This window comes from Pseudonaja textilis, chromosome 2, assembly GCF_049901715.1.
Source record: "Pseudonaja textilis isolate UNSWEBS1 chromosome 2, rPseTex1.2, whole genome shotgun sequence".
NCBI classification, from domain to species: Eukaryota; Metazoa; Chordata; class Lepidosauria; order Squamata; family Elapidae; genus Pseudonaja; species Pseudonaja textilis.
In genome coordinates, this window is record NC_141991.1 from 219,775,818 (window position 1) to 219,797,226 (window position 21,409).

The following is a 21,409-nucleotide window of genomic DNA, read 5'->3' on the forward strand; positions in this document are numbered from 1 at the left end:
GGCTGTAGATTTTATGACACACTTGAATTCAAAGACTTTCAATCTTCATTTCCGAAAATGTTAGCACTCTATATACCAAGCTGGTGTGCAGTTGGGAGATTTCCTAGACTCACAGTTCCTGTTAAAAGAGCAAATAGCAACTGTGACTAAGTAGATATTTACACTGTTTTCCTTGTCATGCCTTCATTATTTCCCAACTACATTACAGGCAGTTGTTGACTTGTGACCACCATTGAGCCCAAAATTTGCATTGCTGAGCAAGACAATTGTTAAGTGAGTTTTGCCCAGTTTTATGCCCCTTTGTCCCAGTTGTTAAGTGAATCACTACAGTTGTCAAATGAAGCATGTGGTCATTAAATAATTCTGGCTACCAGCATTGATTTTTCTTGTCAGAAGCTGGCAGAAAAGGTTACAGATGGTGATCCCATGATCTAAAATGTGCAATGCCATAAATACATGGCACTACCCATACTGTAATATGTTTTACATGCTCTTGAATAGTATTTGGAAGCTGCAATGTTTCAGAATTTAGCAGCACAGGCAGTTGTGGATATTTTGTGATACGACCATGTGAAATCTGTGCTCTGAAATCTTCATAGGTCCTTCATGGGTGTGTATCGGGTGTTGATTGTCACAATTACAACCCTCAATAGTAGAGACCCACGGTAATTTCAGGACAGTCTGTATCTGATTGCTTCTGCTCACTTTGATAGAAGCAGGATTGGCGTATTCATGGTCCCTTTTGTTAGGAAATGTCATCATGTAGGACCTAGAAATGGTGCCTTTTCTGTTGCAGCATCTATGGAGAAGCATTGTCCTGAAGACCGGGAGCATAAATCCTGAAATCGTTTCTGAAATGGTTTCCTAGGCATTTGGGCCTGGAAGTTAAATCATGTCTGATCCACACTGTTTGAAAATGGAATGATTTTTAGACTTTGGGCATATGTTGTATTATCACTATTATTTCAGATTAGTAATAGTAAATATTTGCAGTGCTAATCAGCTGTTCCACAGCTAAAAGAGAAGCAGAAGAACAGGAGCTGGCAGTAAAACTTGGAGATGCTTGGCAACGTTTCTTTTGGGTTGGTGGCAGTGGTACTGTAAATTCATTACTTTTAAAAAAAAATCTGGATAGGCTGTACAAGGTTGTTTGACTGGCTACATGAGGCACTGAAGCCATATGGCATGCACATCTGAGGTAGACATTACCACTTTGACCACTTATCCTCCATTACTTTGCTCTTTCTCTAGCTACTTAACATCCATGTAAAAGATATTTGGATTTTTTTTCATCTTTGTTATGAATAAGTTTAATAATCCATAGCAACTATGGTTATGGCATTTTAATTTTGGTGGGAGTCTCAAGGAATCTTAATCTTTAAGAGGATTATCTAGTCAAAATACACCATTCAGCAGAAATGCTCAATAATTTGAGCAAGCTCTTAGGCATACATTCTTTACATAAGAAAAAGTGGATCATATTTACAGTCACTTTAAATAATAAAGTTAATAGAAATTAAGGCAATAAGATACCTTTCTATTACAGAAATAATTGTTTGTCAAGAGATAGTCATGGGTATATTTTTTCTAAATTCAAACAAAACTCTTATTATCTGCAATGATCAGAGAAATTAGTTCATTCTTCTGCTGTTTTGCAGAATGTGACTATTTACAAAATAAAACTGCTCTCCACACAGTACAGTATGTAGATGGAGATTCTTAATCATCCAGGTTATGGTTGTCCCAAAGGTGCTTTTTTCCAAAAGGCAACTTGACTTTCTGGAGTTATTTTTTTCTTTGAAATTATTTTGCTTTTTATCCAAAAAGCTTTTTCAGTTCTTTAATTCATAACTGAAGAAGCTTCTTGCATAAGAAGTGAAATGTTTTCAAAGGAAAAAAACTAGAAAGACCAGTTGCCTTTTGGGGGGAAAAAAGCACCTTTAGGTCTCAAAACAGTAACAACAAAATATACCTGACATAGGTAAAGCTGCATTTATGTGCAAGATTTATTTTCCAGATGGGAGACATTTGCTATTAAGAATTATTGTCCTTTTTTCTTAGATTGTTTAAAAAGCATTCATAAGGTGGTATATGGTATTTTTAGGTGTGTTAAAGAACACTTGACAGACCTGATCTGGCCTTTATAACAAAAGTCATATTTCAGCAAACTTTTGGAGAATTTAATACTTAATCAAGAAGCCAAAAAATCTTCAAATGGGACCAATGTTAAGAGTACTACAGTATTTTCTGAAATGCTTAACATGTGCATGCAATTTTTAATTGAATGCATGCACACTCATATTTCCTCTCCCACTCATGGTCTTCTCACTTGCCTAATTCCATATGCTGAAAAGAGAGCTTTGAAGTTTCCAGTGTGATTTTATTTTGGCTAAGCTTCAACCTGACACTGTTGCTCGATTAGGATTTACTGACTAAATGGCCTTATGAAATCTCCTATCCTTAAATCTTACTCTTTTAGATTTGCTTCTTTTCAAATCCTTTCACTTAGGCTTGTGATAGGAAACTCAGACCTCTACTCAAATGGAATTGCAGTATTAAGGAACCAGATGTAATGAAAGATGGAAAGAAAAACATATGGAGCTCCTCCTATAATAATGTTGGAAGACCTATAAGAGATAAGGCTAGCCTAGCAACCTGTTTCCTGTAGTAACCAGCCGGAAGCCTGTTCGCAGCTGTGAACTTCTTATACCTAGCATTTGGTAGAAGGGTAGTTATTACTATAGAAGTTCTGCTATTATGATGCTCTCCAGTGTTAGTTTTTAACCCATCTATATTAATGCATTGCATCATACAGAAACATATCCTGTCAATGGTGCAAACAACTTTCAAGGAAGAATTTCCTTTCACCTTTCTTGAATTGGCTGTTAATTATTGATAATAGTGAAATGATAGGAACACAGGGCTTGCAAAACTTCTTTTATGCATATAGAATACATTGCTGGCATTCTTAGCAATGCTTCAGACTAGAAATAAAGTCTAATTATCACTGTATGTATGTATGTATGCATGCACACACACACACACACACACACACACACACACACATTTATATATGATTGATAGATAGATAGACAGATAGATACAAAAAAGACCTGTCCATTTTTACTCCATGGTATTTGTTAAATACTGATCAGTACTGATCAATGAAAAAACACTAGGTAATGGATTATGTTGGCACATGTGATCATCCTACTCTCTGAAATTTCTCTCCCTTGTTCTGAAGGTCATGGTAAATTGTCATTGCAGATAACTACCTTCCTCTCCTTCTTAGAATAGTAGCTGAAATTTTGTTTGTTACACGCAGAGCAGTTATGTGCAAAAATGGTTTGTGTGTGACCGTATGCATGTATGTTTTCCCTGTGTTAAAGAAAGTACAATCATGCAGAGGTTATAGTAAGAAGAGATAGAAATGAGACATTCAGCATGCCGATACAGAGCTCTGCGTGGGAGTTTTTGTGTTTATAAATGCCTATGTTCCATTAACATAAAAGCATGAGAGGAAAATAGTTTTAAAATCTAATGAAAAAGATGTAAGAATTAAGCCCAGTGAAGGAAACTACATTTGATATTGTCCTATCTGCATGTTAAAATGCAGAACTGAAACAATTGTGAGGCCACCGAACTAATGTAAAGGATCTGTACTAGACTTAGACTAAACACTTCACTGGATAAGAAGGATTTTCAATCTCTTCTCACCAAAAACAGTTTATAGTTTTATTTTATTATTCATAGCAGAGATGTATAACTTTTCAAGCTAAAAGATGTATTTGAAGTTTGTATGATGTGGTATAAGCCATACCAAAATGTAGACCAAAGGAAAACTTAACATTTAATTGAATTTTTATTTATATTTACATTAATTCTGATTAACCTGATGACACACCATGCATTTTCCTCTGATGCTACATTTCAAATTGCAATTCAAAATGAACTTTTGGAGGAACATTGGAGCACACCCAACGCTTTCATAGGCCCTTTTGTCTATGGAAACTCAAATAGGACATTGCTGACTTCTACAAATTATAAAATTTGTAAAACTTACATTCTTTGTTTAATAACCTTCCAAAGAAGTTAGTGTTCATGAATTCATGCATAAGCAACAAAGCACTCTTGGGCACCAATGAGCTGAGAGCCATCTCTCTTGATTCTTGCTGGGCTCCCAGTCTCATAACTAGGAAGCCTGCAATTAAACTTATGTTTACACTATTTTTAGTACTAATATAATTTCTTTTGGACCCCACGTAGAACTTCCCAGGTCTTCTTTAATGAATAAAAATAATGGGAGGCTGCCACCCAGTGCTTTTCTGGAAAATACCTATTTCTTTCTATATAAACAAACAAATGCAAGTTGATTGGTTAGGAGAGCAGTTGTAGAAGAAGGACTGCCAGAACCGGGGGAGGGGTAAAAAGAGGGTGCCTAATCCTAACCCTAACCATTAGAGAAGATTCCTGTACATTGGCTTTTAGCAATACATCAATTAATTGAACCTTCATGCGTAAACCTAGTTTCCAGCTTTACTAAGCAGCTTTACTAAGAAAAACTCTTGGAAATTTTTCTCTTGGAAAGTGAGTAGCATCTTCTCAAGGAGACATATTTTTAAGAGTGCCTTTTCAAAATATCAGGCATATAAATCAGTAAATCATTCTTCTGCCCAGGAGCCATACAATAATACAAGGTTTAGTAATTGTTGCCCCATTATAATGTCTCATAAAAGCCCATTTAGGGGGCAATCTGCCTTGCAAGGGCTTGTCACTTAATTACATTTCTGAAGGCAGTTGGAGCATATGACACAGTGAAGTCTTAGGTCAGCTATGGTAGATTCCCAAATGCCATTTGCGGTTACAGTATGTTTGCTGTTTGAAACCATTCAAATGTGAGTAGAATAATAGGTACCACTTTGGGGGGAAGGTTACAGCATTCCGTGTATCTCAGCATATAGTCATGCTGGCCACACGATCAAGTAAATGTCTTTGGATAACACTGACTCCCTTGGCTAAGCAACACTAAAGTTAGACATGACTGAACAGGGGTAACATTTACCTTTCTGCTCTAGAGAACTAGGGATGTGTCCTTTTTAAAATGGAATAACTTTAGATTTCCGATACCCTAGAAAAATCATGTATAATTGCAGTGCCGAGGCTTTACCAAACATAGAATGTAAATTCTCAGAAACCATTTTGAAACTCTAATCCTCACAATGTTGCCTCTGTCTTCAGACCATAACTGAAACCACCTAGATTTGGCTTTAGTTATTCCAGTTTTGTAGAAGCATTTTCCCTCCTTGCTAAACTCAATCCTTGCCTTGGACAGAATTTTGTATGTTTCACTGTTGAATTTCTTGATAACATGGCTAAAGAGGAAATATGACCTTCTCATACTGGCCACTCCAATCTTTTGTGGACCTGCCCTCTCCCCACTAATTACTGGGCACTGCCGTCTAGGTCCATTTTGGCTGCTTGGAAGACCAGGTTTCCACAGAGGCAGCCTCCCTTTTAATGCCTGGCCAGTATTTTTGAAACACATGAAACATGAAATTTGAGAGTTTGTGCTAACACTGAGAAAGATGGAGTATCTGGAGATGGGAGAGTTATTATTGACTTTTAAGTGGAATAAATGCAAACAGCTTCGGAAAAAGAAAATGAAAAACTTCAAAGACCTTAATAAAGACTAAAATAAAAAAGGCCTGGGAAATTCCAAAGTCAGCTTTCAAGATTGTCTACTCTAACTTCCAATTCTTGGAATTAAAATTTGTTAAGAATGTTACTGTGCATTTTGCTTAGTACCTTATATGTCATGAAATATATATTTTCTTTCCACATTTACTTTCATTTGCTTTCTTATTTATTAGCAGACTCTTACTCTTTTTCACTCGTTCTCACTCACTTTCATACTTAAATGTGTCTTAATAGAAACATCTTATGGCAATTCTGTTTGTGCTAGAAACTATAAGCACGTATAGAAGTCACTTTGTCGAAAAGCATTTTCAACATCACAGTAAGTCAAAATTAGATAGTAAGTTCACTAGTGCATACAATTTTGGAATAAATTATTTGAATATATTTTGGAAGTGTATTTCCCAAAATTATCAATATTTGAATATTTTTTTAAAAAACATAATTTTTCTAAAAATTCACAGTTGATCTCTTATGTGGTTCTGTGATTGCTGCAAATTGAATATGCTATTTTCTCTGGCAGTTTGACAGAGAAGAAAATAGACAATGGAATAATGGACAGATTCCATTTGGAACATCTCAAAAACACTACTGAGGTGAAAGAATATGTACAATTAACTGATAGTTACTTCAAGTACTACATTGGCTAAAGGACCATATCTGTTTTTATAGAGCATAACATTATTAAAACAAGAGTTTTCCACTGATATAATTAGCCTCAAAAATGGTGCAAATGAGCTTCTCAATATGAAATTTACTAGAGAGCTGCCTGGAACTCTTTCAGGAAACTGTTTACTTTTTAATATCCGCTTGTTTATATGTTTGTTTAACATGAAAAGTAGGATTCAGAATTGCCACAATTCTGATATGGCACAACAAATTGCAGTTATTTACTATAATAGTACTATAACAGTTTTCTGGGATTAAATTATCTGCTATATGCTATTTGCAACCAATCTGTAGAGATACCTTGCCAGATCCAGAAGTAGTATTTATATTCTTCCAGTGTTAGTCATTTTAGCTTGCAAAGGCACATAGCATTCAATGCAGAATGTTTTAAAATGTAAGGAATAATTCACAATATCTTGTGCAACTCATTTATTACTAATAAGTAAATTTATTAGCATTTCAGAAAAGTAGTTTGATAATTTCCCTGTATACACAGTAGATTAAATAGTTATGAAACTATTACATGCTATGCTGATCCTAAAGGAGAGAGAGAATGAGAGCAGATAGCCCTATAGATGTCTCTTGAAACTTTTAGGCTTTCTGCCAAAACAATTTACTTCAAAATTTCCTTGAAACAAGTTGGAAATTGAATTGTTTCAGACACTTTAGTAGAAATCCATGTGGAAACAGCTGTCAACATTTTATGTGACATAAACTTTAGCTTTTTTCAAAATACAATTTATTTGTAAGCTTGCTGAGTCTACTTCAAAAAACAATAGCAATAACAACAAGGCATCATTCTATGTATACACAAATCTACCTAGAAGTACAGTCCAACCCTACTTACCCTAATTCTTGTAAGGAAAAAATCCTTCTAATGGCATTAGCCTTTTCTGTTCAAAATCACACAATCCCTATTGCAATTGTAGCTAGGTGGATCCAAGATTAAATTAACTAGGCATCACGGTGAAATCAGAAAGCAATATTATGAACAGCTGATACTGAAAAGTATAATATAAATATAAACCTGGAAAGTTTTATAGTGAAACAGGCTACCACCTGGTGACTTCTCCTTTGTTAGAAGTCTTCAAAAAGAGGTTTAATGGTAATCTATCAGAGATGTTTTAGTAGACTTCCACTAGCTAGAAAATTAATATCTAAAAATCTCTTTCAACCTTATGGTTCTATGATAGCCTGGAACCCAGCCCAAAGTATAGCTGTAGTTGGACTTCAGAAAGTTGCATTGTGTGCTGTTAACCACACATAGCTCCTTATTTCTGAGTCTCTGGATGGGCATTTCTCCACCATTTGATTGCTTGGATTTGTACCCCTTCATATGCTAAAGTTTTCTAGATGAAGGATATGGCTGAAAGTTTTTTAAGATTTTGTGTTACTTCAGGACGTCCCAAAGAGTGCCAGAGAGTTGTGTTGGAAAGAGGAGTTCTTGAAACTCCCTGCATAATAGATTCTATTCCTAGCTCACAAGTTCCCAAAAGTTCCTGTTGCATAACCTCAACATTTGGGTTCTGAGCTTTAAAAAGTGAATTTCACTCATTGTGTTTCTATACTTGGATACATAATTGTATGATATTTCAAATTATATGGTGCACATGTTTCCTAAGAAACTAAGCCTTCATCATAATTCATGCTTCTTCCTTTGTTGTAGTATATCTGTTGAAAAACATCCTCAAGCAGACATATAGCAAGAATGCAGAAGTGTTTTTAAAATTTGTTTTCCAATTTGAGCTAAAGGAAAGTCATTTGCTACATCACAATGATTCTTAATATATTTAAATTATCTTCAGACGTTCTAAAAAGAGCTACAGCAAAGAATGTGCAGGACCCTTGAACTTTCTCAAACCTTCCTTCAGATTTAGAGATGGTTTTTAACAGGTTTATGACTTTTTGTATGCACTGTTTTCACTTTCATATCTATGGAATAGTCTTTACAAGTTTGTGTTTTATTTTGCAGAGATTACAAAACTTTAAAACTCATAAAATACTATAATTAGTTTTAATAAAAAAACCTAAAATTCAAAAATATTGAAACGGGGTTTTTTTTTTTGCAAATGTACAAGAGTTCAGCTAAGTACCAATTAGAATAAAACTCCTATAGACATTTTTGTTATCTGGCTTGCTTTTTATAATTTTCAAAAAAGATTCAACACTGAATAAGGACTTATCTCTCTGTTCCAAAATTAGGATGTAACATTGAAAAAAACCCTATCTCTTAGCACCCATTATACAGTAACTGATATAGGTAGTGACTACCCAGCTTCCATAGGAGAACTAAGATAATGTAAACATTAGTGTGTTGGACTAACCTAGGACATTTTCAATGTAAGCTGCCTTGAGATTCCAAAAGAAATGGAAAAAATATACATGTACTAACAAATAAAGGCATATTCTAGTCCAGGGTTTTTCCAACCCAAGGCCTGGAGGCCAGATCTGGCCTGTGGGGTAGTTACATCTGGCCCACGGGCCTGCCCTGGAAACTATAAAGGACTAGCCCATGGTGCCTCTGCCAGTGAAAAGGAAGCTCAGGAGGGCTGCGCACAGCCCTCCCGGGCTCCATTTTTGGCTGTGATGGCCTCCTGCAGCCCTCTGCCATTTTTGGCCATACATGACCTCCCCAAACTCTCTTTTTTTCACTGGCAGAGAGTTGCAGGAGCCTGTCACAGCAAAAAATAGAATGGAGTCTCGATGAGTGACATCAAGATGGCCATGCCCACCTTGGCCATGTCCCCACAGCCCCCTCTGAGGTCAAAGACAACCCTTATGTGGCCCTCAATGAAATTGAGTTTGATACCCCTATTCTAATCAGTTCATTTTGAACCAACTGTGCTTCCTGAACCATTTTTCAGATAAAATGGTTAAGCCTAGCAGAGTCTGATTTGATAGTGGTGATGATAATTACAGATATCTTTTTTTATTCATCTAATCCCAGAAAAAGTATAGCTCAGAAACAATAATAATAATATACAATATCAATAATGATCAATATAAAGTAGATAATACTTTAAAATAGGCAAATCACAGTAAAATCAATCCGTAAAACTAAAACAAAAATCATTTCTGGTGAATAAGACTCAGAGTCACTGCTTAGTAGTATCCTGATCATGAAAGTATACTGCTCAAGAACTAAGTAGTGTTTATTACAAATGGGGGATATGTATAGAGAGTAAAAGCTATACCTGCAACTAGTTACAGTGAATGCCTATTTTCTGTATTGTACTACAACTTGCAAAAGTGCATTCATCAGCCAAAAGCCTAACAGGTTCTTCAGAATGTACCAAAGAATGGAAGTGCCATGTGATCACAAGTTCCTATGATAGGCTATTTTGAACTTACTATCATTGGAACATCGTAGCTGCTTACAGAAGAAGTTGTTTTCTCCACAATATTATCATGTTAGCATGTACTGAAGAGACTGTGTCAAGTAGTTTCCACATGATGCTTTTCTTAGGCTTCGTTCCAGATCAAACAGTGTAATAATGTTGTTGTTTTTTCTAACCACAATTTATAAAACATTTGATTTAAATACAGAATAGTATCTTGTATGAATATCTTGTACCTCTATATTACTCTCGTCTTTTGTTTCCCTTTTTTATTATTGCTACTATAGGCTGTACCACCACCTAACTTTGAGATGCCAGTTTCTATCCCAGTGTCCAACCACAACAGCTTGGTATACAGCAACCCAGTTAGCTCGTTGGGTAACCCCAACCTTTTGCCTCTGGCCCACCCTTCCTTACAGCGGAATAGCATGTCTCCTGGGGTGACACATAGACCACCAAGTGCAGGTAACACAGGTAAGTTTTGCATCAAAGAGTTCCCTCTCTTTGCTTCAAATATATTTCTATAGCTACAGATTGTTACTTGCAAAGCAAGAGTATGTTAGGGTTCTTCAAGTCTATTTCTATAGCTACAGATCGTTACTTGCAAAGCAAGAGTATATCAGGGTTCTTCAAGTCTACTGACTACTTGACAATATGAAAGACACACATTTTTTGAAAAACAAAAAATCAAATCTACCATAGAATCTTGTCCAGCCTTTTCAAAAATTTAGCAAGCCTAGTATACTTATAGGAACACCAAGTTCTTGGTAGACACATATCTTTTGATCACTTTTGTAGAGTAGGATTTCTTTGTGCGGCATATGTTTATTCTCTGAATGTATATGTATGTGGATTTTATTGGTGGCTAAGATGTATCCTGCCATGGGTTCTTCAGTTGTGGAAAGATTGACCCCACAATCCATATCCAGAGTAATGTTGGCAGAATTCTTTTAAGATTCCAACTCTTCTCTCTCATTGCCTTTAAAGTGATAATAGCCCCTTACCCTAAAATGCTGGGCTTTCCAAAGGTAATCCAGCCTTAGTATTTACAACTAAATAAGATAAGTTTTAAAAGGCTCCAAATACTGTAGAAACCAGAAGTAGGTAACACAAGAAGACTATATTTGAAATATAAAGTTAATGGATTTAATCTCCTGGACACTATTATGCAAGCCCAGATGAAAAGCATATATGTTCAGGAGTAAAGTAGCAGAAAAATTTCCAGCAGGCCACATCTTCAGATTTCTGGTCTTAATCCATTTTCTCTTTTGTTAAATCTCAGTTAAAACTGTCTTAGAAAGTGAGCTTGTACGTTTTTACTCTAGTCATAAAATGCAAACAACCTACTTTAATAATATTAAAAGCTAGGGAAGGAAGTTGGGAACAGAACTAAAGAGATAATATAGGTCATTTGAATCTGGAGGCAAGGGGCCCAATGCAGCTTCTGAAATAATGTGCTTTATCATTATACACTCAGACACACACACATTTCCATCTCAAGGCTGTATTTATTTATGTGTTGCATTTATACCCCACCTCAATCCCACAGAACTCTTGACAGCTTTGCAGAAAGCAAAAATCATTAAAGCATTTGTGGTCCAATTAACATTATATAAACCCTGAAACCTAACAGCGAGAAAATCCCCAAAACAGTACCAAATGTCCTCTGGAGGAACTCCATCTATGTTCCAGTGGGAGGTGACTTCAGAGGCTGGTGTCGATACAAAAAGGCAGCATTCGTGCACTTCATCTCCCCTCAATTCCCCAAAGCAGGGAATCACCTGGTGCTTTCTCCAGAAAGATTGAACAGGACAAACTGATTCTAATAGATGAACATGGTCCTGACAGTAGCTTGGTGCCAAATCATAGAAGGCTTTTATAGAGCTTGCCCACGTGGCATCAAGATTCAAAAGAATCTAAATAACTTCACTGGTCAAATGCTGTGTTCACTTAACACAGTGGCTGGGGCGAGAAATTCATTTTAAGCAGAAATTAAGCTACTGTTCCTCCAACCACTTACCCATGTGTCTGCAATTCTCAGAATTTCCAATCAGGGTGGAAGGGACAAGTCTTTCCAACATGTTTTAGCAGGGGTGGGTTTCTACCAGTTCTGTCCACCTCTGTAGAACCAGTAGCTCTGAAGAGCAGCAGACAAAGAAGCGGTTCTATGCCTGCTGATGTTTTTGCCCACCCACCTACCCAGGTTCTTACCTGATCTTTATTTCCTGATTTTTCAACTTCAGCTGCCGAATGAGGCACAGCTGCAGTTAGAAAAGCAGGAAAAGAGGGCTGTTTCAAAGGCTGCTTCTCTGCAGGCAGCTGCTGATGACGATTTACAGGGGTGCGGCTCGCAGCCTGCAGAGAAGCTTGTAAATCCCGAACCGGTAGTTAACCCTGTTGTATCCCACCCCTGCGTTTGAGGGTCACGAAGTTTGAAAATGGAATGGAAAAAAAGTCTGTGAAATATTAATGGCTGTATATAATGTCATCGCAGAAGTGGACAATTATTATAATACTTCATTAGTTGACAATGTATTATAATAGTTTATTCACTATACATTCATTCAGTATTGTCCTGAGCTATTAGCCACTGAAGTTACTAAATAATGCTTATGCTTTGAAGGAGGAATTAGATCGTTTTGTACATAGACGGGAGTCAGGGTGGCTCAAACAGCCTGATCTTTATGAAAATTCTGTGGTGCAAACTCCTCTAGGGCTCACATTACTTTGAGGAATAAACTGTAATTGCTGCTTGACCTTTGTGGTTTCTTCAGCTCCTCACTCAGTTTGACTATTTTATTTGTCCTCTCCTAGGTGGCCTGATGGGTGGGGACCTCACAACCGGTGCAGGCACCAGTGCAGGTAAACAGAAGGATGTTTTATGTACCTTAATAAAATGGTTACAGACTCCACAACAGAGAGTTAGCATGAGGCCAGTCCTAAAATAACTCTATATAGTGTTATTAAGACCAGAATTAGGTTATTCCTTGAAAATCCTATCCACAAGCACCTTCTCAATGTTGAGATTTCCCAATTTCCTTACATTTAAGTAGTCTATTTTAAGGGAAATCTTTTTATGTGTGGTTATGCAGATTCTTATAAGGAAGTACACCATGCATATCAATGTGAAGAAGTTTTGGGTGTTATAGCAGAAAATGCTTCAGAAATTTTTAACAAGTGGATCATTTTCTTTCCATTTTATATATAAGAGCATAATGGTTCTACTTTATACTTTTATCCTATCTTGGCTTTCTGGTGACTTAAGTCAAGGGTACAAAAACAGTATTTAATGTACATAAATGATTCTTTGGGAAAATATAACCTTAGAGAACAAAGCATGCACAGTTAACAAAAAAAATTTCCTAAGTCATCTGCCTAAACAAAAAAAGGTAGATCTAAATTACATACTACTGCCAATTTTTGTTTTAGTGCCATTTTTCATATGATACAAACAGTTCCAAATGTTTCTTATCTTCCCTTCCTACTAAGGAAAAGGATTTTAGCTCAGTAGTGATTTGTCACAATAACCACTGACTAAAATATGTTTTTAAAAATGTTTTAGTTTATTACCAAGATTAACACTCTCATTCAAGTGAAAGAAAATCTTCTCTGTCTACTGATATAATTGCTCCCATATTTGACTTTTTGAAAGGAAAATCTTAAGTACTGCGACTGTTGTTTTGGGCTTGACAATGTAAAATATTTTATATCTTATAGACTTTAGCATGCTGCTTTAAAATGGGTTTATTTCTGTGGCCATAACATGTGCATTACCGCAATTTACAATCGTCCTTATTAGTGTCTCCCACTGTTATAAAACTTGGAAAATGTTACTTATCTTGATTCTAGAATTCTAGTTATTCCAAGCCTGTTTTATTTTGGGAATATCTGTTCAAGATTCTTGACTTTTTTTTCCATTTTGAATGGAATTTGATTGACTGCTAATGAGTGCCCTCTTCTGGCTTCTTAAAGCAAAGCTATTCCCATTTCCCCACCCACACAAAGTTTTAGAACAGTGTAAATTTCAATGCCTGAGAAATGAGTGCTTCTTAAATGCAAAGCCCCCACAAATATCACTCATTTTACCAGAAAGAAACTTGGTAACTTGATAGGATTAAATGGTTTGAAAATGTGACTGCTTTCTTTTTGAAAATATATATTGTAACATATTGCTTGGAAGTATAATAAAAGATTTTTAAAAATTTGCTGTAGATGAGTATTGGTTAAATAAAAAATATAATTGTGTACAGAACTCTGGTTCCTTTGGTGTCAAATTAGAGTTTAGACCTCACTGCAGATGTGCATTCCTTCTGTCTTAAATGTGGAGTAATAAGAGTTTTGCTGTAGGGCAGAACAAGATGAGAGGTCATTATAAGGTTGAGATGTCTGCCAGAGTGCCATAATTTAACAGTACTTCTATTTTGGAGAATCGTCTTTCTCCATCTTAAATATCAAAAGTTCTTTGTTTAACACATTTTCATGAGGAACAGAGGCCCATGTGTCTTTTCCTGTTGCCATGTTCGAGACTAATACGATGATACTGCTGTTGAAGTTGTGAGGGTACACATTCTTTGTCGAATTAGAATTTTAATGCACTTGCATTTTCCTGTTGCATCTAAAAATAGTCAGCTTGCAACAAAGGACCAGAAATTGTAGATTTTGGAGATTTGCTGTAGTAATTATAAAGTGAACATACTTTTAATTGCTAATTGTGAAGCCATAAATTTATTCATTACTTTAACAGATTACTGTATAGCAAGAAGTTGGGAATAAGAGAGGAAGGATTTCTTCTTAGGTCAGATACATACATTTCTTATTGGCCAGTTTGGATCATTTTGAATGATAATTCTAAAATCATCCATCTTTGAGTGTCTACCCAAGGCAAAAATAGAACTTGGGAATACTGACTACTTTTTATTATCCCACACAATTAAATACCAGAAGAGGTATTTTTAACTAAAACCAAGGCTATCTTGGGTTTGCTAGACTAAATTTGTTCAAAGGTACTCTCCAATTGGATTGCTTATGCCATGTGACAGTCAGAGTTGCCAACAGAATGAAAGAGAACTTCCTATTTAGTGTGGAGTTGCTAAGTTATAAATATAGTCATGGGTTTGGCAACTTTCTTTTAAACCAAAAGCTTGTGTGAAGGGAAAGAATAAGATACTCTTGACCTTAAGCCAATATGCCCTTGAGCCAAACAGACTTACAGTTACATCCTTCATCCTTGCACGCAGATAAATATATTAGGCATCTAACCTGTAGAAGATACAGGCCTGTTTTTTTAAAAACCTCAAACATTGAAAGTAAATATATTTTAAATAAGGCAATAAAATAAAAAGCAAATAAGTTTGCAGTATGTTTTGAATTCAGATTGTAATCATGATCATAGCAGATATTAGTATTGGAAGTCAGAGAAAATATTAAAATATCTTATGAATATTTTCAGAGTGCTGACTATTATTTATCTTTGCATTTCATTCATTTTTCTTCTTGTGGCTTTTTTAAATAAATGCCCTGAACTTTCTTGTAAATTTCCAAATAACTATTTTATACCTGTTTGGAGACTTGATCTGTTGTGTTCTCTCCATCTGAGAATTGCGCTTGTAAAGCAGTTTGGGAAGGATAACACTGGAAATGATGTTGATAACTAATGTGGGGCTAACTGCCAACATGAGAATGAATAGGATTGCAATTTCCTATTCAATAGGATTGCAATTTCCAATTTGGTTGTAGATATATGTGTATACCTGTATCAAGTGATAGCATAAATGTTGACCGCTACAATTTGTCTACCCTGGGCCAGCTATGTTTTACTATATTTTAGTCAGGAGGCATTCTAGATCAATTTTTTATTGTTTCAGAAAAAAAACTTTTGGTATAACTTTTGGTATAAAAAAACAGAGGTTTGGTATAATGTTTAACTGCAGGATTTTCTTCATTACTGCTGGTTTAATCCATTTTTCCCCAATTATGTTTGTGTGTTTGCCTTCAAGTTAGTCTTGACTTCTGGACAAGTCCCTTCAAATTTTGGGGCAAGATTTCAGAAGATGCTTGCCATTGCCTTCTTCCTAGGGCTGAGACAGAGTGACTGGCCAAGATTCCCTAGCTGGCTTTGTGGGATTAGAACTCACAGTCTCCCAGTTTCTAGCTAATGTCTTAACCACTACACAAAATTATTTATTTATAAAATTTATAGGCTGCCCATTTTATCTCAAGGTAACTATAGGGAATGAAATTAAATTACAGGGAATGAAATTAAATTGTTTGAGGCATTCTAGAGTTATGCTGGAACACACACACACACACACACACACACAAACACACACACATTATTTTATATATAGATATAGATGTTTTCAAATCATCCTTTTAAAATTATTTTGCCACCCATCTCAAAATTAAAGTTACCAAGTAAATATGCAAAATACATGTAATGGAGAGCCTGACTACAGCTGTCATGTTTTGGGTTTGGGTTTTCCTAGAAGCAAAAAAAAAAATTACCCCACAGTAATCATATCCCATGCCAGTGGTACACTACTCTGTTTCTACAGAATTATGAAAATCTATGTTCAGTGGCAGAATTAAATACTTTATATGCAGAGAATCCCAGGTTCAGTTTCCTGGGAACTTCAGGTAACATTCACAATGTCACTTGTCTTGATTCTTGGAAGGCCTTTTCTGCCAAGCAGCATTAAGGCACCATTGGACAAAGTCGTGTTTTGGCTAAAGACAAGGCATGTTGCTAGGCTTAAAGGCAGGGTTAAAAATATGTTACTGTAAAACATGTTTTCCGGTGTTACAGAAGTGAAGATTACAGAGTTTAGAATTCAAATTTAAAAGGAGGGAAGGATAACAGCTTCTGATGAAAGCAAGCATTGCTACGTGAAATATATGTCTCTTGTATAAGCACTGCTGCCAGGTAAGGAAATGTTCTTCCATTGCAACATCATCTGGAATGTGTCAATGGATAGAAAGACCTGAAGTCTTTTGGAATGTGCAGTTCATTGTGACGATAATTTTCAAATTTGGCCAACTTGAACTTTGAGTCTTTCTGCAAGATTATATCATGCTTACATTACACCATTTGTTCTGCTGCTTTTGGTCACATGTGGACTGCATGTTAATTTATTATACATATTCTTCTAGCTTTTCAAACTAAATAGAAATGTAGGTAATAGCTATTTATAATTTATGGGTCTCTTGGTCAAAGGAATTCTGGGCATGCTTTCAAAATAATACAGCCAAAGGAAAAATTTGCAAAGAAAAAAGAAGGCAGCATGCCCAAATAAGCCTATCCCAAACAACCAGAGTATGAAGCAATCAGTAGTAAGTCTTTGAACAAATCCTAAAATAATACAGGCAGCCCAAACTCATAAATATCAATGGAATGTACATCTCTGTACATTGGCAATGGCCAAACAAAACAAATTTCCACTTAAAAAAACACCTTAGGTGACTTAACATCTTTTTGCTGCCAATTAACACTTCTTTAGCTCCAGGGACATGTAATACACAATACAAAATAAGTTCTTGTGTATTCATAAAGTTTAGTGGATACACCAGAAGCAAGATATGTTGTTGCAAATAGTGAAGCAATCCATTAAGTAACAGAAACATAGTCCAAAGTCTGGGAACATTACTTTTTATTATGGAGGATCATATAAACACATTATCTTAAGAAGATGCAACACCCACTCAGCCTCAGGCTTAGAAGAAATCTGCTAGGATTGGATGGTGCCAAAGCCAGCATATTATACAAAACAAAGTTTGGTGTTGCCTAGCCAACTACTTCTACAGATCTACTCAAACTACCCACCCCCAATGATACATATATTTGCATGTTTGTTGAATTGATATGTGAAAGTGATACACCTAGATAAGTAAAACCATGTCAAAATGTATATATACATGCAGTTATAAATAGGTCCTTAGTAAGTCGATTGTTGAAATGTTTGGTGTAAATTACATTTTCTTTAAGTGCATTATTTAATTTGAGCCCTCATGTGAGCATGATAAACAACAGAATATTTTTTTTTATTGCCTGCATATGTAAAGATTTATAACACCTTTTGGGAAGATTAACTCCTGCTTTGGGAAAATGTGCCTCTTTCCATGGTTCCTACTTTGTTTGCCATTCTTTTCTACAAAAAATGTTCCCAGTCTTATCCTCTCTAATTTATAATGTCTCAATATTTATCTTTATACAATGATGGATTGAAAGACTAAATCACAGAGCCAGTAATGAGAATCTGTTTTGTTAAATGAGTCATAGTCTTTCCAAGGTGATTTTTGGGGGAAGATGGAAAAAAAAAAGAATGATTGACTTTTCCCTTCTTAAATAACAAGCAATTAAGTACCTTCTTATAGGAAACCCACACTCAAATAAGAACTTTTCAGTTGCTGCAATTAGTTCTTTCCCTATGCTATTGTTGAGGTGACTGTGGTTATGCGTTCATTTTACATGTGACAATTTGTCCTTTTATTCTGGGAAAAAGTATTAGGAAGTATTGCAAATCAGCAAACATCTGGATTTCAACATACCCTCCAGTATTGAAAGAAATAGTTGAAACTTCTGGATTTGGAATAGAACAAAGTGTTAGCTTCAGAATATAAAACAAGCCATGACTTTTCACTCTTTGGAGTGAGGAGTCCAGCTTTTATTCTAAAATCTCCAAAGAGCATGCAATTCAATTCATTTAAAAATAAGTTAAAAGTTAAAACATGTGCTACCTTAAAAATAGCTACCTGGCTTCTAAATGCCATATGTCTTGCAAGTAACCTTCTTCTTGCTGCTTGTTAAAACTTACAGATTAAAAAGATAGAAATTTGGCAGTTTTATGACCACATCTAATCAGGGTTTATTTAGGTGATTAATTTTAGGCTGGCTTTCTGTTTTAAAAGGGAAGAAAAACCCTAAGGCTTTATATTAGAGAAACAATTGATATAAAGCCACCACTGAAATAAATGAATAGTTTACATATTTCTATAAAATAACTATCTGGAACTTTTATCCAGTGTGGAATAACAGTGTATCCTAATGTTATTTATTCTTCATAATGCAACAACATAAGGGGAAATTTACATCTAGTCCAACAATGATTCTACCATGACCAGCTAGATGAAAGTGGAAGTTCACAGTAAATCATGACCACATTATGAGCCTGATATTCATATTCCTTAGCTGCTGCTAATACACTCTATCTTTCTGTCTCTTCTGCATGCATGCTTGCTTTATCTTTTATGACCTGATCTCCTTTGAAGCCACCTCAGTTGTGATCTGCTCTATGGTATGGCTGCTATGAAGGATAACTTTATCTGTCAATAGTGTCCCATTATTCAGCTTCTTCTGATGATGCCTATTAACCTCAAAACATTGAAAGTATTTGAGATTGCAAAAAAGATTCCTTCAATGCCCCATTCCCTAACATAAGGCAAAAAAATTAAACAGCTAAAATCTCTCTCCATGTTTTCTATATAAATTATGAGTGCATTTTTATTTTATCATTTTACAAAATGTTGACCGGCCAGCTTTTCTTTTTTAACTTATTTTTTTAATCCCATTGAGAACTGTGATAGTAGCATGATTTTCTTAGCAGCTGCAACTAGTTATAAATTGCACTATGAAGCTTCTGTGTGGGAGGAGGTTAGAATAATGGCTCTGTTGGTCCCAGAGGTTGCAAAACAAGGTGAGGGAAGAGCTGAGTCTTCACACTGCTTAAATAAGCAAAGAAATCAAGCTTGGCTGCTTTTTACCGAGATAGTGAAACTGATTAGAAGAATTAAATAGGTTTTTCTTAAGTGACCTGCAAAATCTACAACAACTGAAGGTGGGTGAAGCTAGAATTTCTGCAAAGTTACAACATTACCAATTACAAAACAAGTTTTATTGTTTGAACTGTACCACAACCACTTTTGAAATAAGTTGGCAATTCAATTGAAAAAGACAGTGTGGAAACTCAGTTCTATAGTGCAAGTGCCCGTGTAGAGGGCCAGGTGAAAAAAAGTAAGTTTAACTTCACACAATTCATAATTTTATACCGCTCATTTCCCTCCTTTGCCAAAGTAAATGTCCACCCAAAACTGTAATGTTTCTTTTTATTCCAGTCAGCTTTTTTTTAACATTTCACTAACATTAATTAATCTTATTCATTGGCACAGAAATTATGGGGATGCTGCAGTGGTCATGTGAAAAATGTTCATAAGGCACTTTTTTCAGTTATAACTTTGAACAGTCATTAAATGAACTATTGTAAATTAAAAATGACCTGCACTATGTTTCGATTGGCTTACACTTAACAGAAAAGCCTAACCATGCAATAAAGCTGCATCCCTTACAGAAGCATACCAGCATTTAATCCCTTGACCTTGATACTCAAGATGTTTAAAACTATAACCATTAAACAAAAATCAAATCCATGCATCAGAATCTAACACGTCTAAGTACCTTGTTTAATTAGTTAAATTTAATTACTGAGTTGACTGGTTAAGAGGAAATGAGGAGCCAAGGATAAGCAAGATAATACGATAGATATGGTTAAAAAAAAACTTTTTTGCTGAGTGGAACAAATAAATCAATACAATTTGTGCTCAAGATATAGGAAATAACAGGTTTTCTTGTACCACAGCAATATATTTCTCCAATTCAGAAACCATTAAAAAACTATCAAATATAAATTTCATAATCTATGTGAAGGGATTACAGAGTTAATATTGACTTCATGTAGCCTCCATTCTAGGAATAAAAAACCTTAAAAATGACAGAATCCTGATTGTACAATTAAGATATGAATATATTTGCTTTTGAATGCTTCTAATATTAGCAGTCTCTACAAAGTCCTGTTCCATGCTGTTACCGCACCAGCATTTCCCTGTCCATTGTACAGATAGGTTAGTGACATAGACAAATAAAAAGTAGGTTCAGTATAATTCACATAGCCTATATGTGAATTGTTATATCTAATACTTAAAAGTAGTATCAGATATGTTCCTTGTTCCTTCATACCTATTTGGAAATCAGATGTAGGGCTGTGGTGGCACAGTAGTTAGAATGCAATATTGCAGGCTTATTTTGTTGACTACCAACTGCCAGCAGTTCGGCAGTTCTATTCTCACCAGCTCAAGGTTAATTCAGCCTTCCATACTTCCAAAGTCAGTAAAATGAGGACCTAGATTATTGCGAGCAATATGCTGCCTCTGTAAACTGCATAGAGAGGGCTGTAAAGCACTGTGAAGGAGTATATAAGTCTAAGTGCTATTGCTGTTTGGGTAATGTTCCTGTATATTTAAATGATCGTACATACAAGGATTGGCACTCAGCAAATGACTAACATTTTCATTTGCTGAATGTTAATCTTTATAAAACCAGAACAGTGTCACTCATTTCATTGGGAAAGAAAACCACCAAAACATGGTGAAATGAATTGAATATAGAGTGCCACATCAAAGTCGGCAGAACATGTGGAGAGGTGGGTGGACTCAACTCAGGTCAGCTGACTGATTACATGCCTGGCCAGCATTTGTTACAAGCCAAACTATTTTAATAAACATTTTGGTAAATCTTCAGCCACATTTTTTATAATGTTCTGTTCATCATTTCCACAAGCCAGAAAAGTTAAATCAGAGAGCCATTGCTTGCATCTCTAAAACCATGATAAATTTAGGATGCCCAGTTAGTATCCGTTTCCAAGGGCAAATTTACCATATCT

The 21,409-nt window shown here is 35.5% G+C and overlaps 1 protein-coding gene across 16 annotated transcripts in view; it reads left to right on the forward strand.

The window, feature by feature from the left end:
• The window catches only part of MEF2C (myocyte enhancer factor 2C), a 182,097-nt gene that overhangs the window by 137,401 nt on the left and 23,287 nt on the right, over window positions 1-21,409 (forward strand). For all 16 annotated transcript variants that reach the window (XM_026718934.2, XM_026718943.2, XM_087927078.1 and 13 more), the window contains 2 exons: window positions 9,989-10,175; window positions 12,516-12,563. In XM_026718934.2, the coding sequence (XP_026574719.1) occupies window positions 9,989-10,175; window positions 12,516-12,563 (235 nt within the window). The remainder of the gene's footprint in view (window positions 1-9,988; window positions 10,176-12,515; window positions 12,564-21,409) is intronic.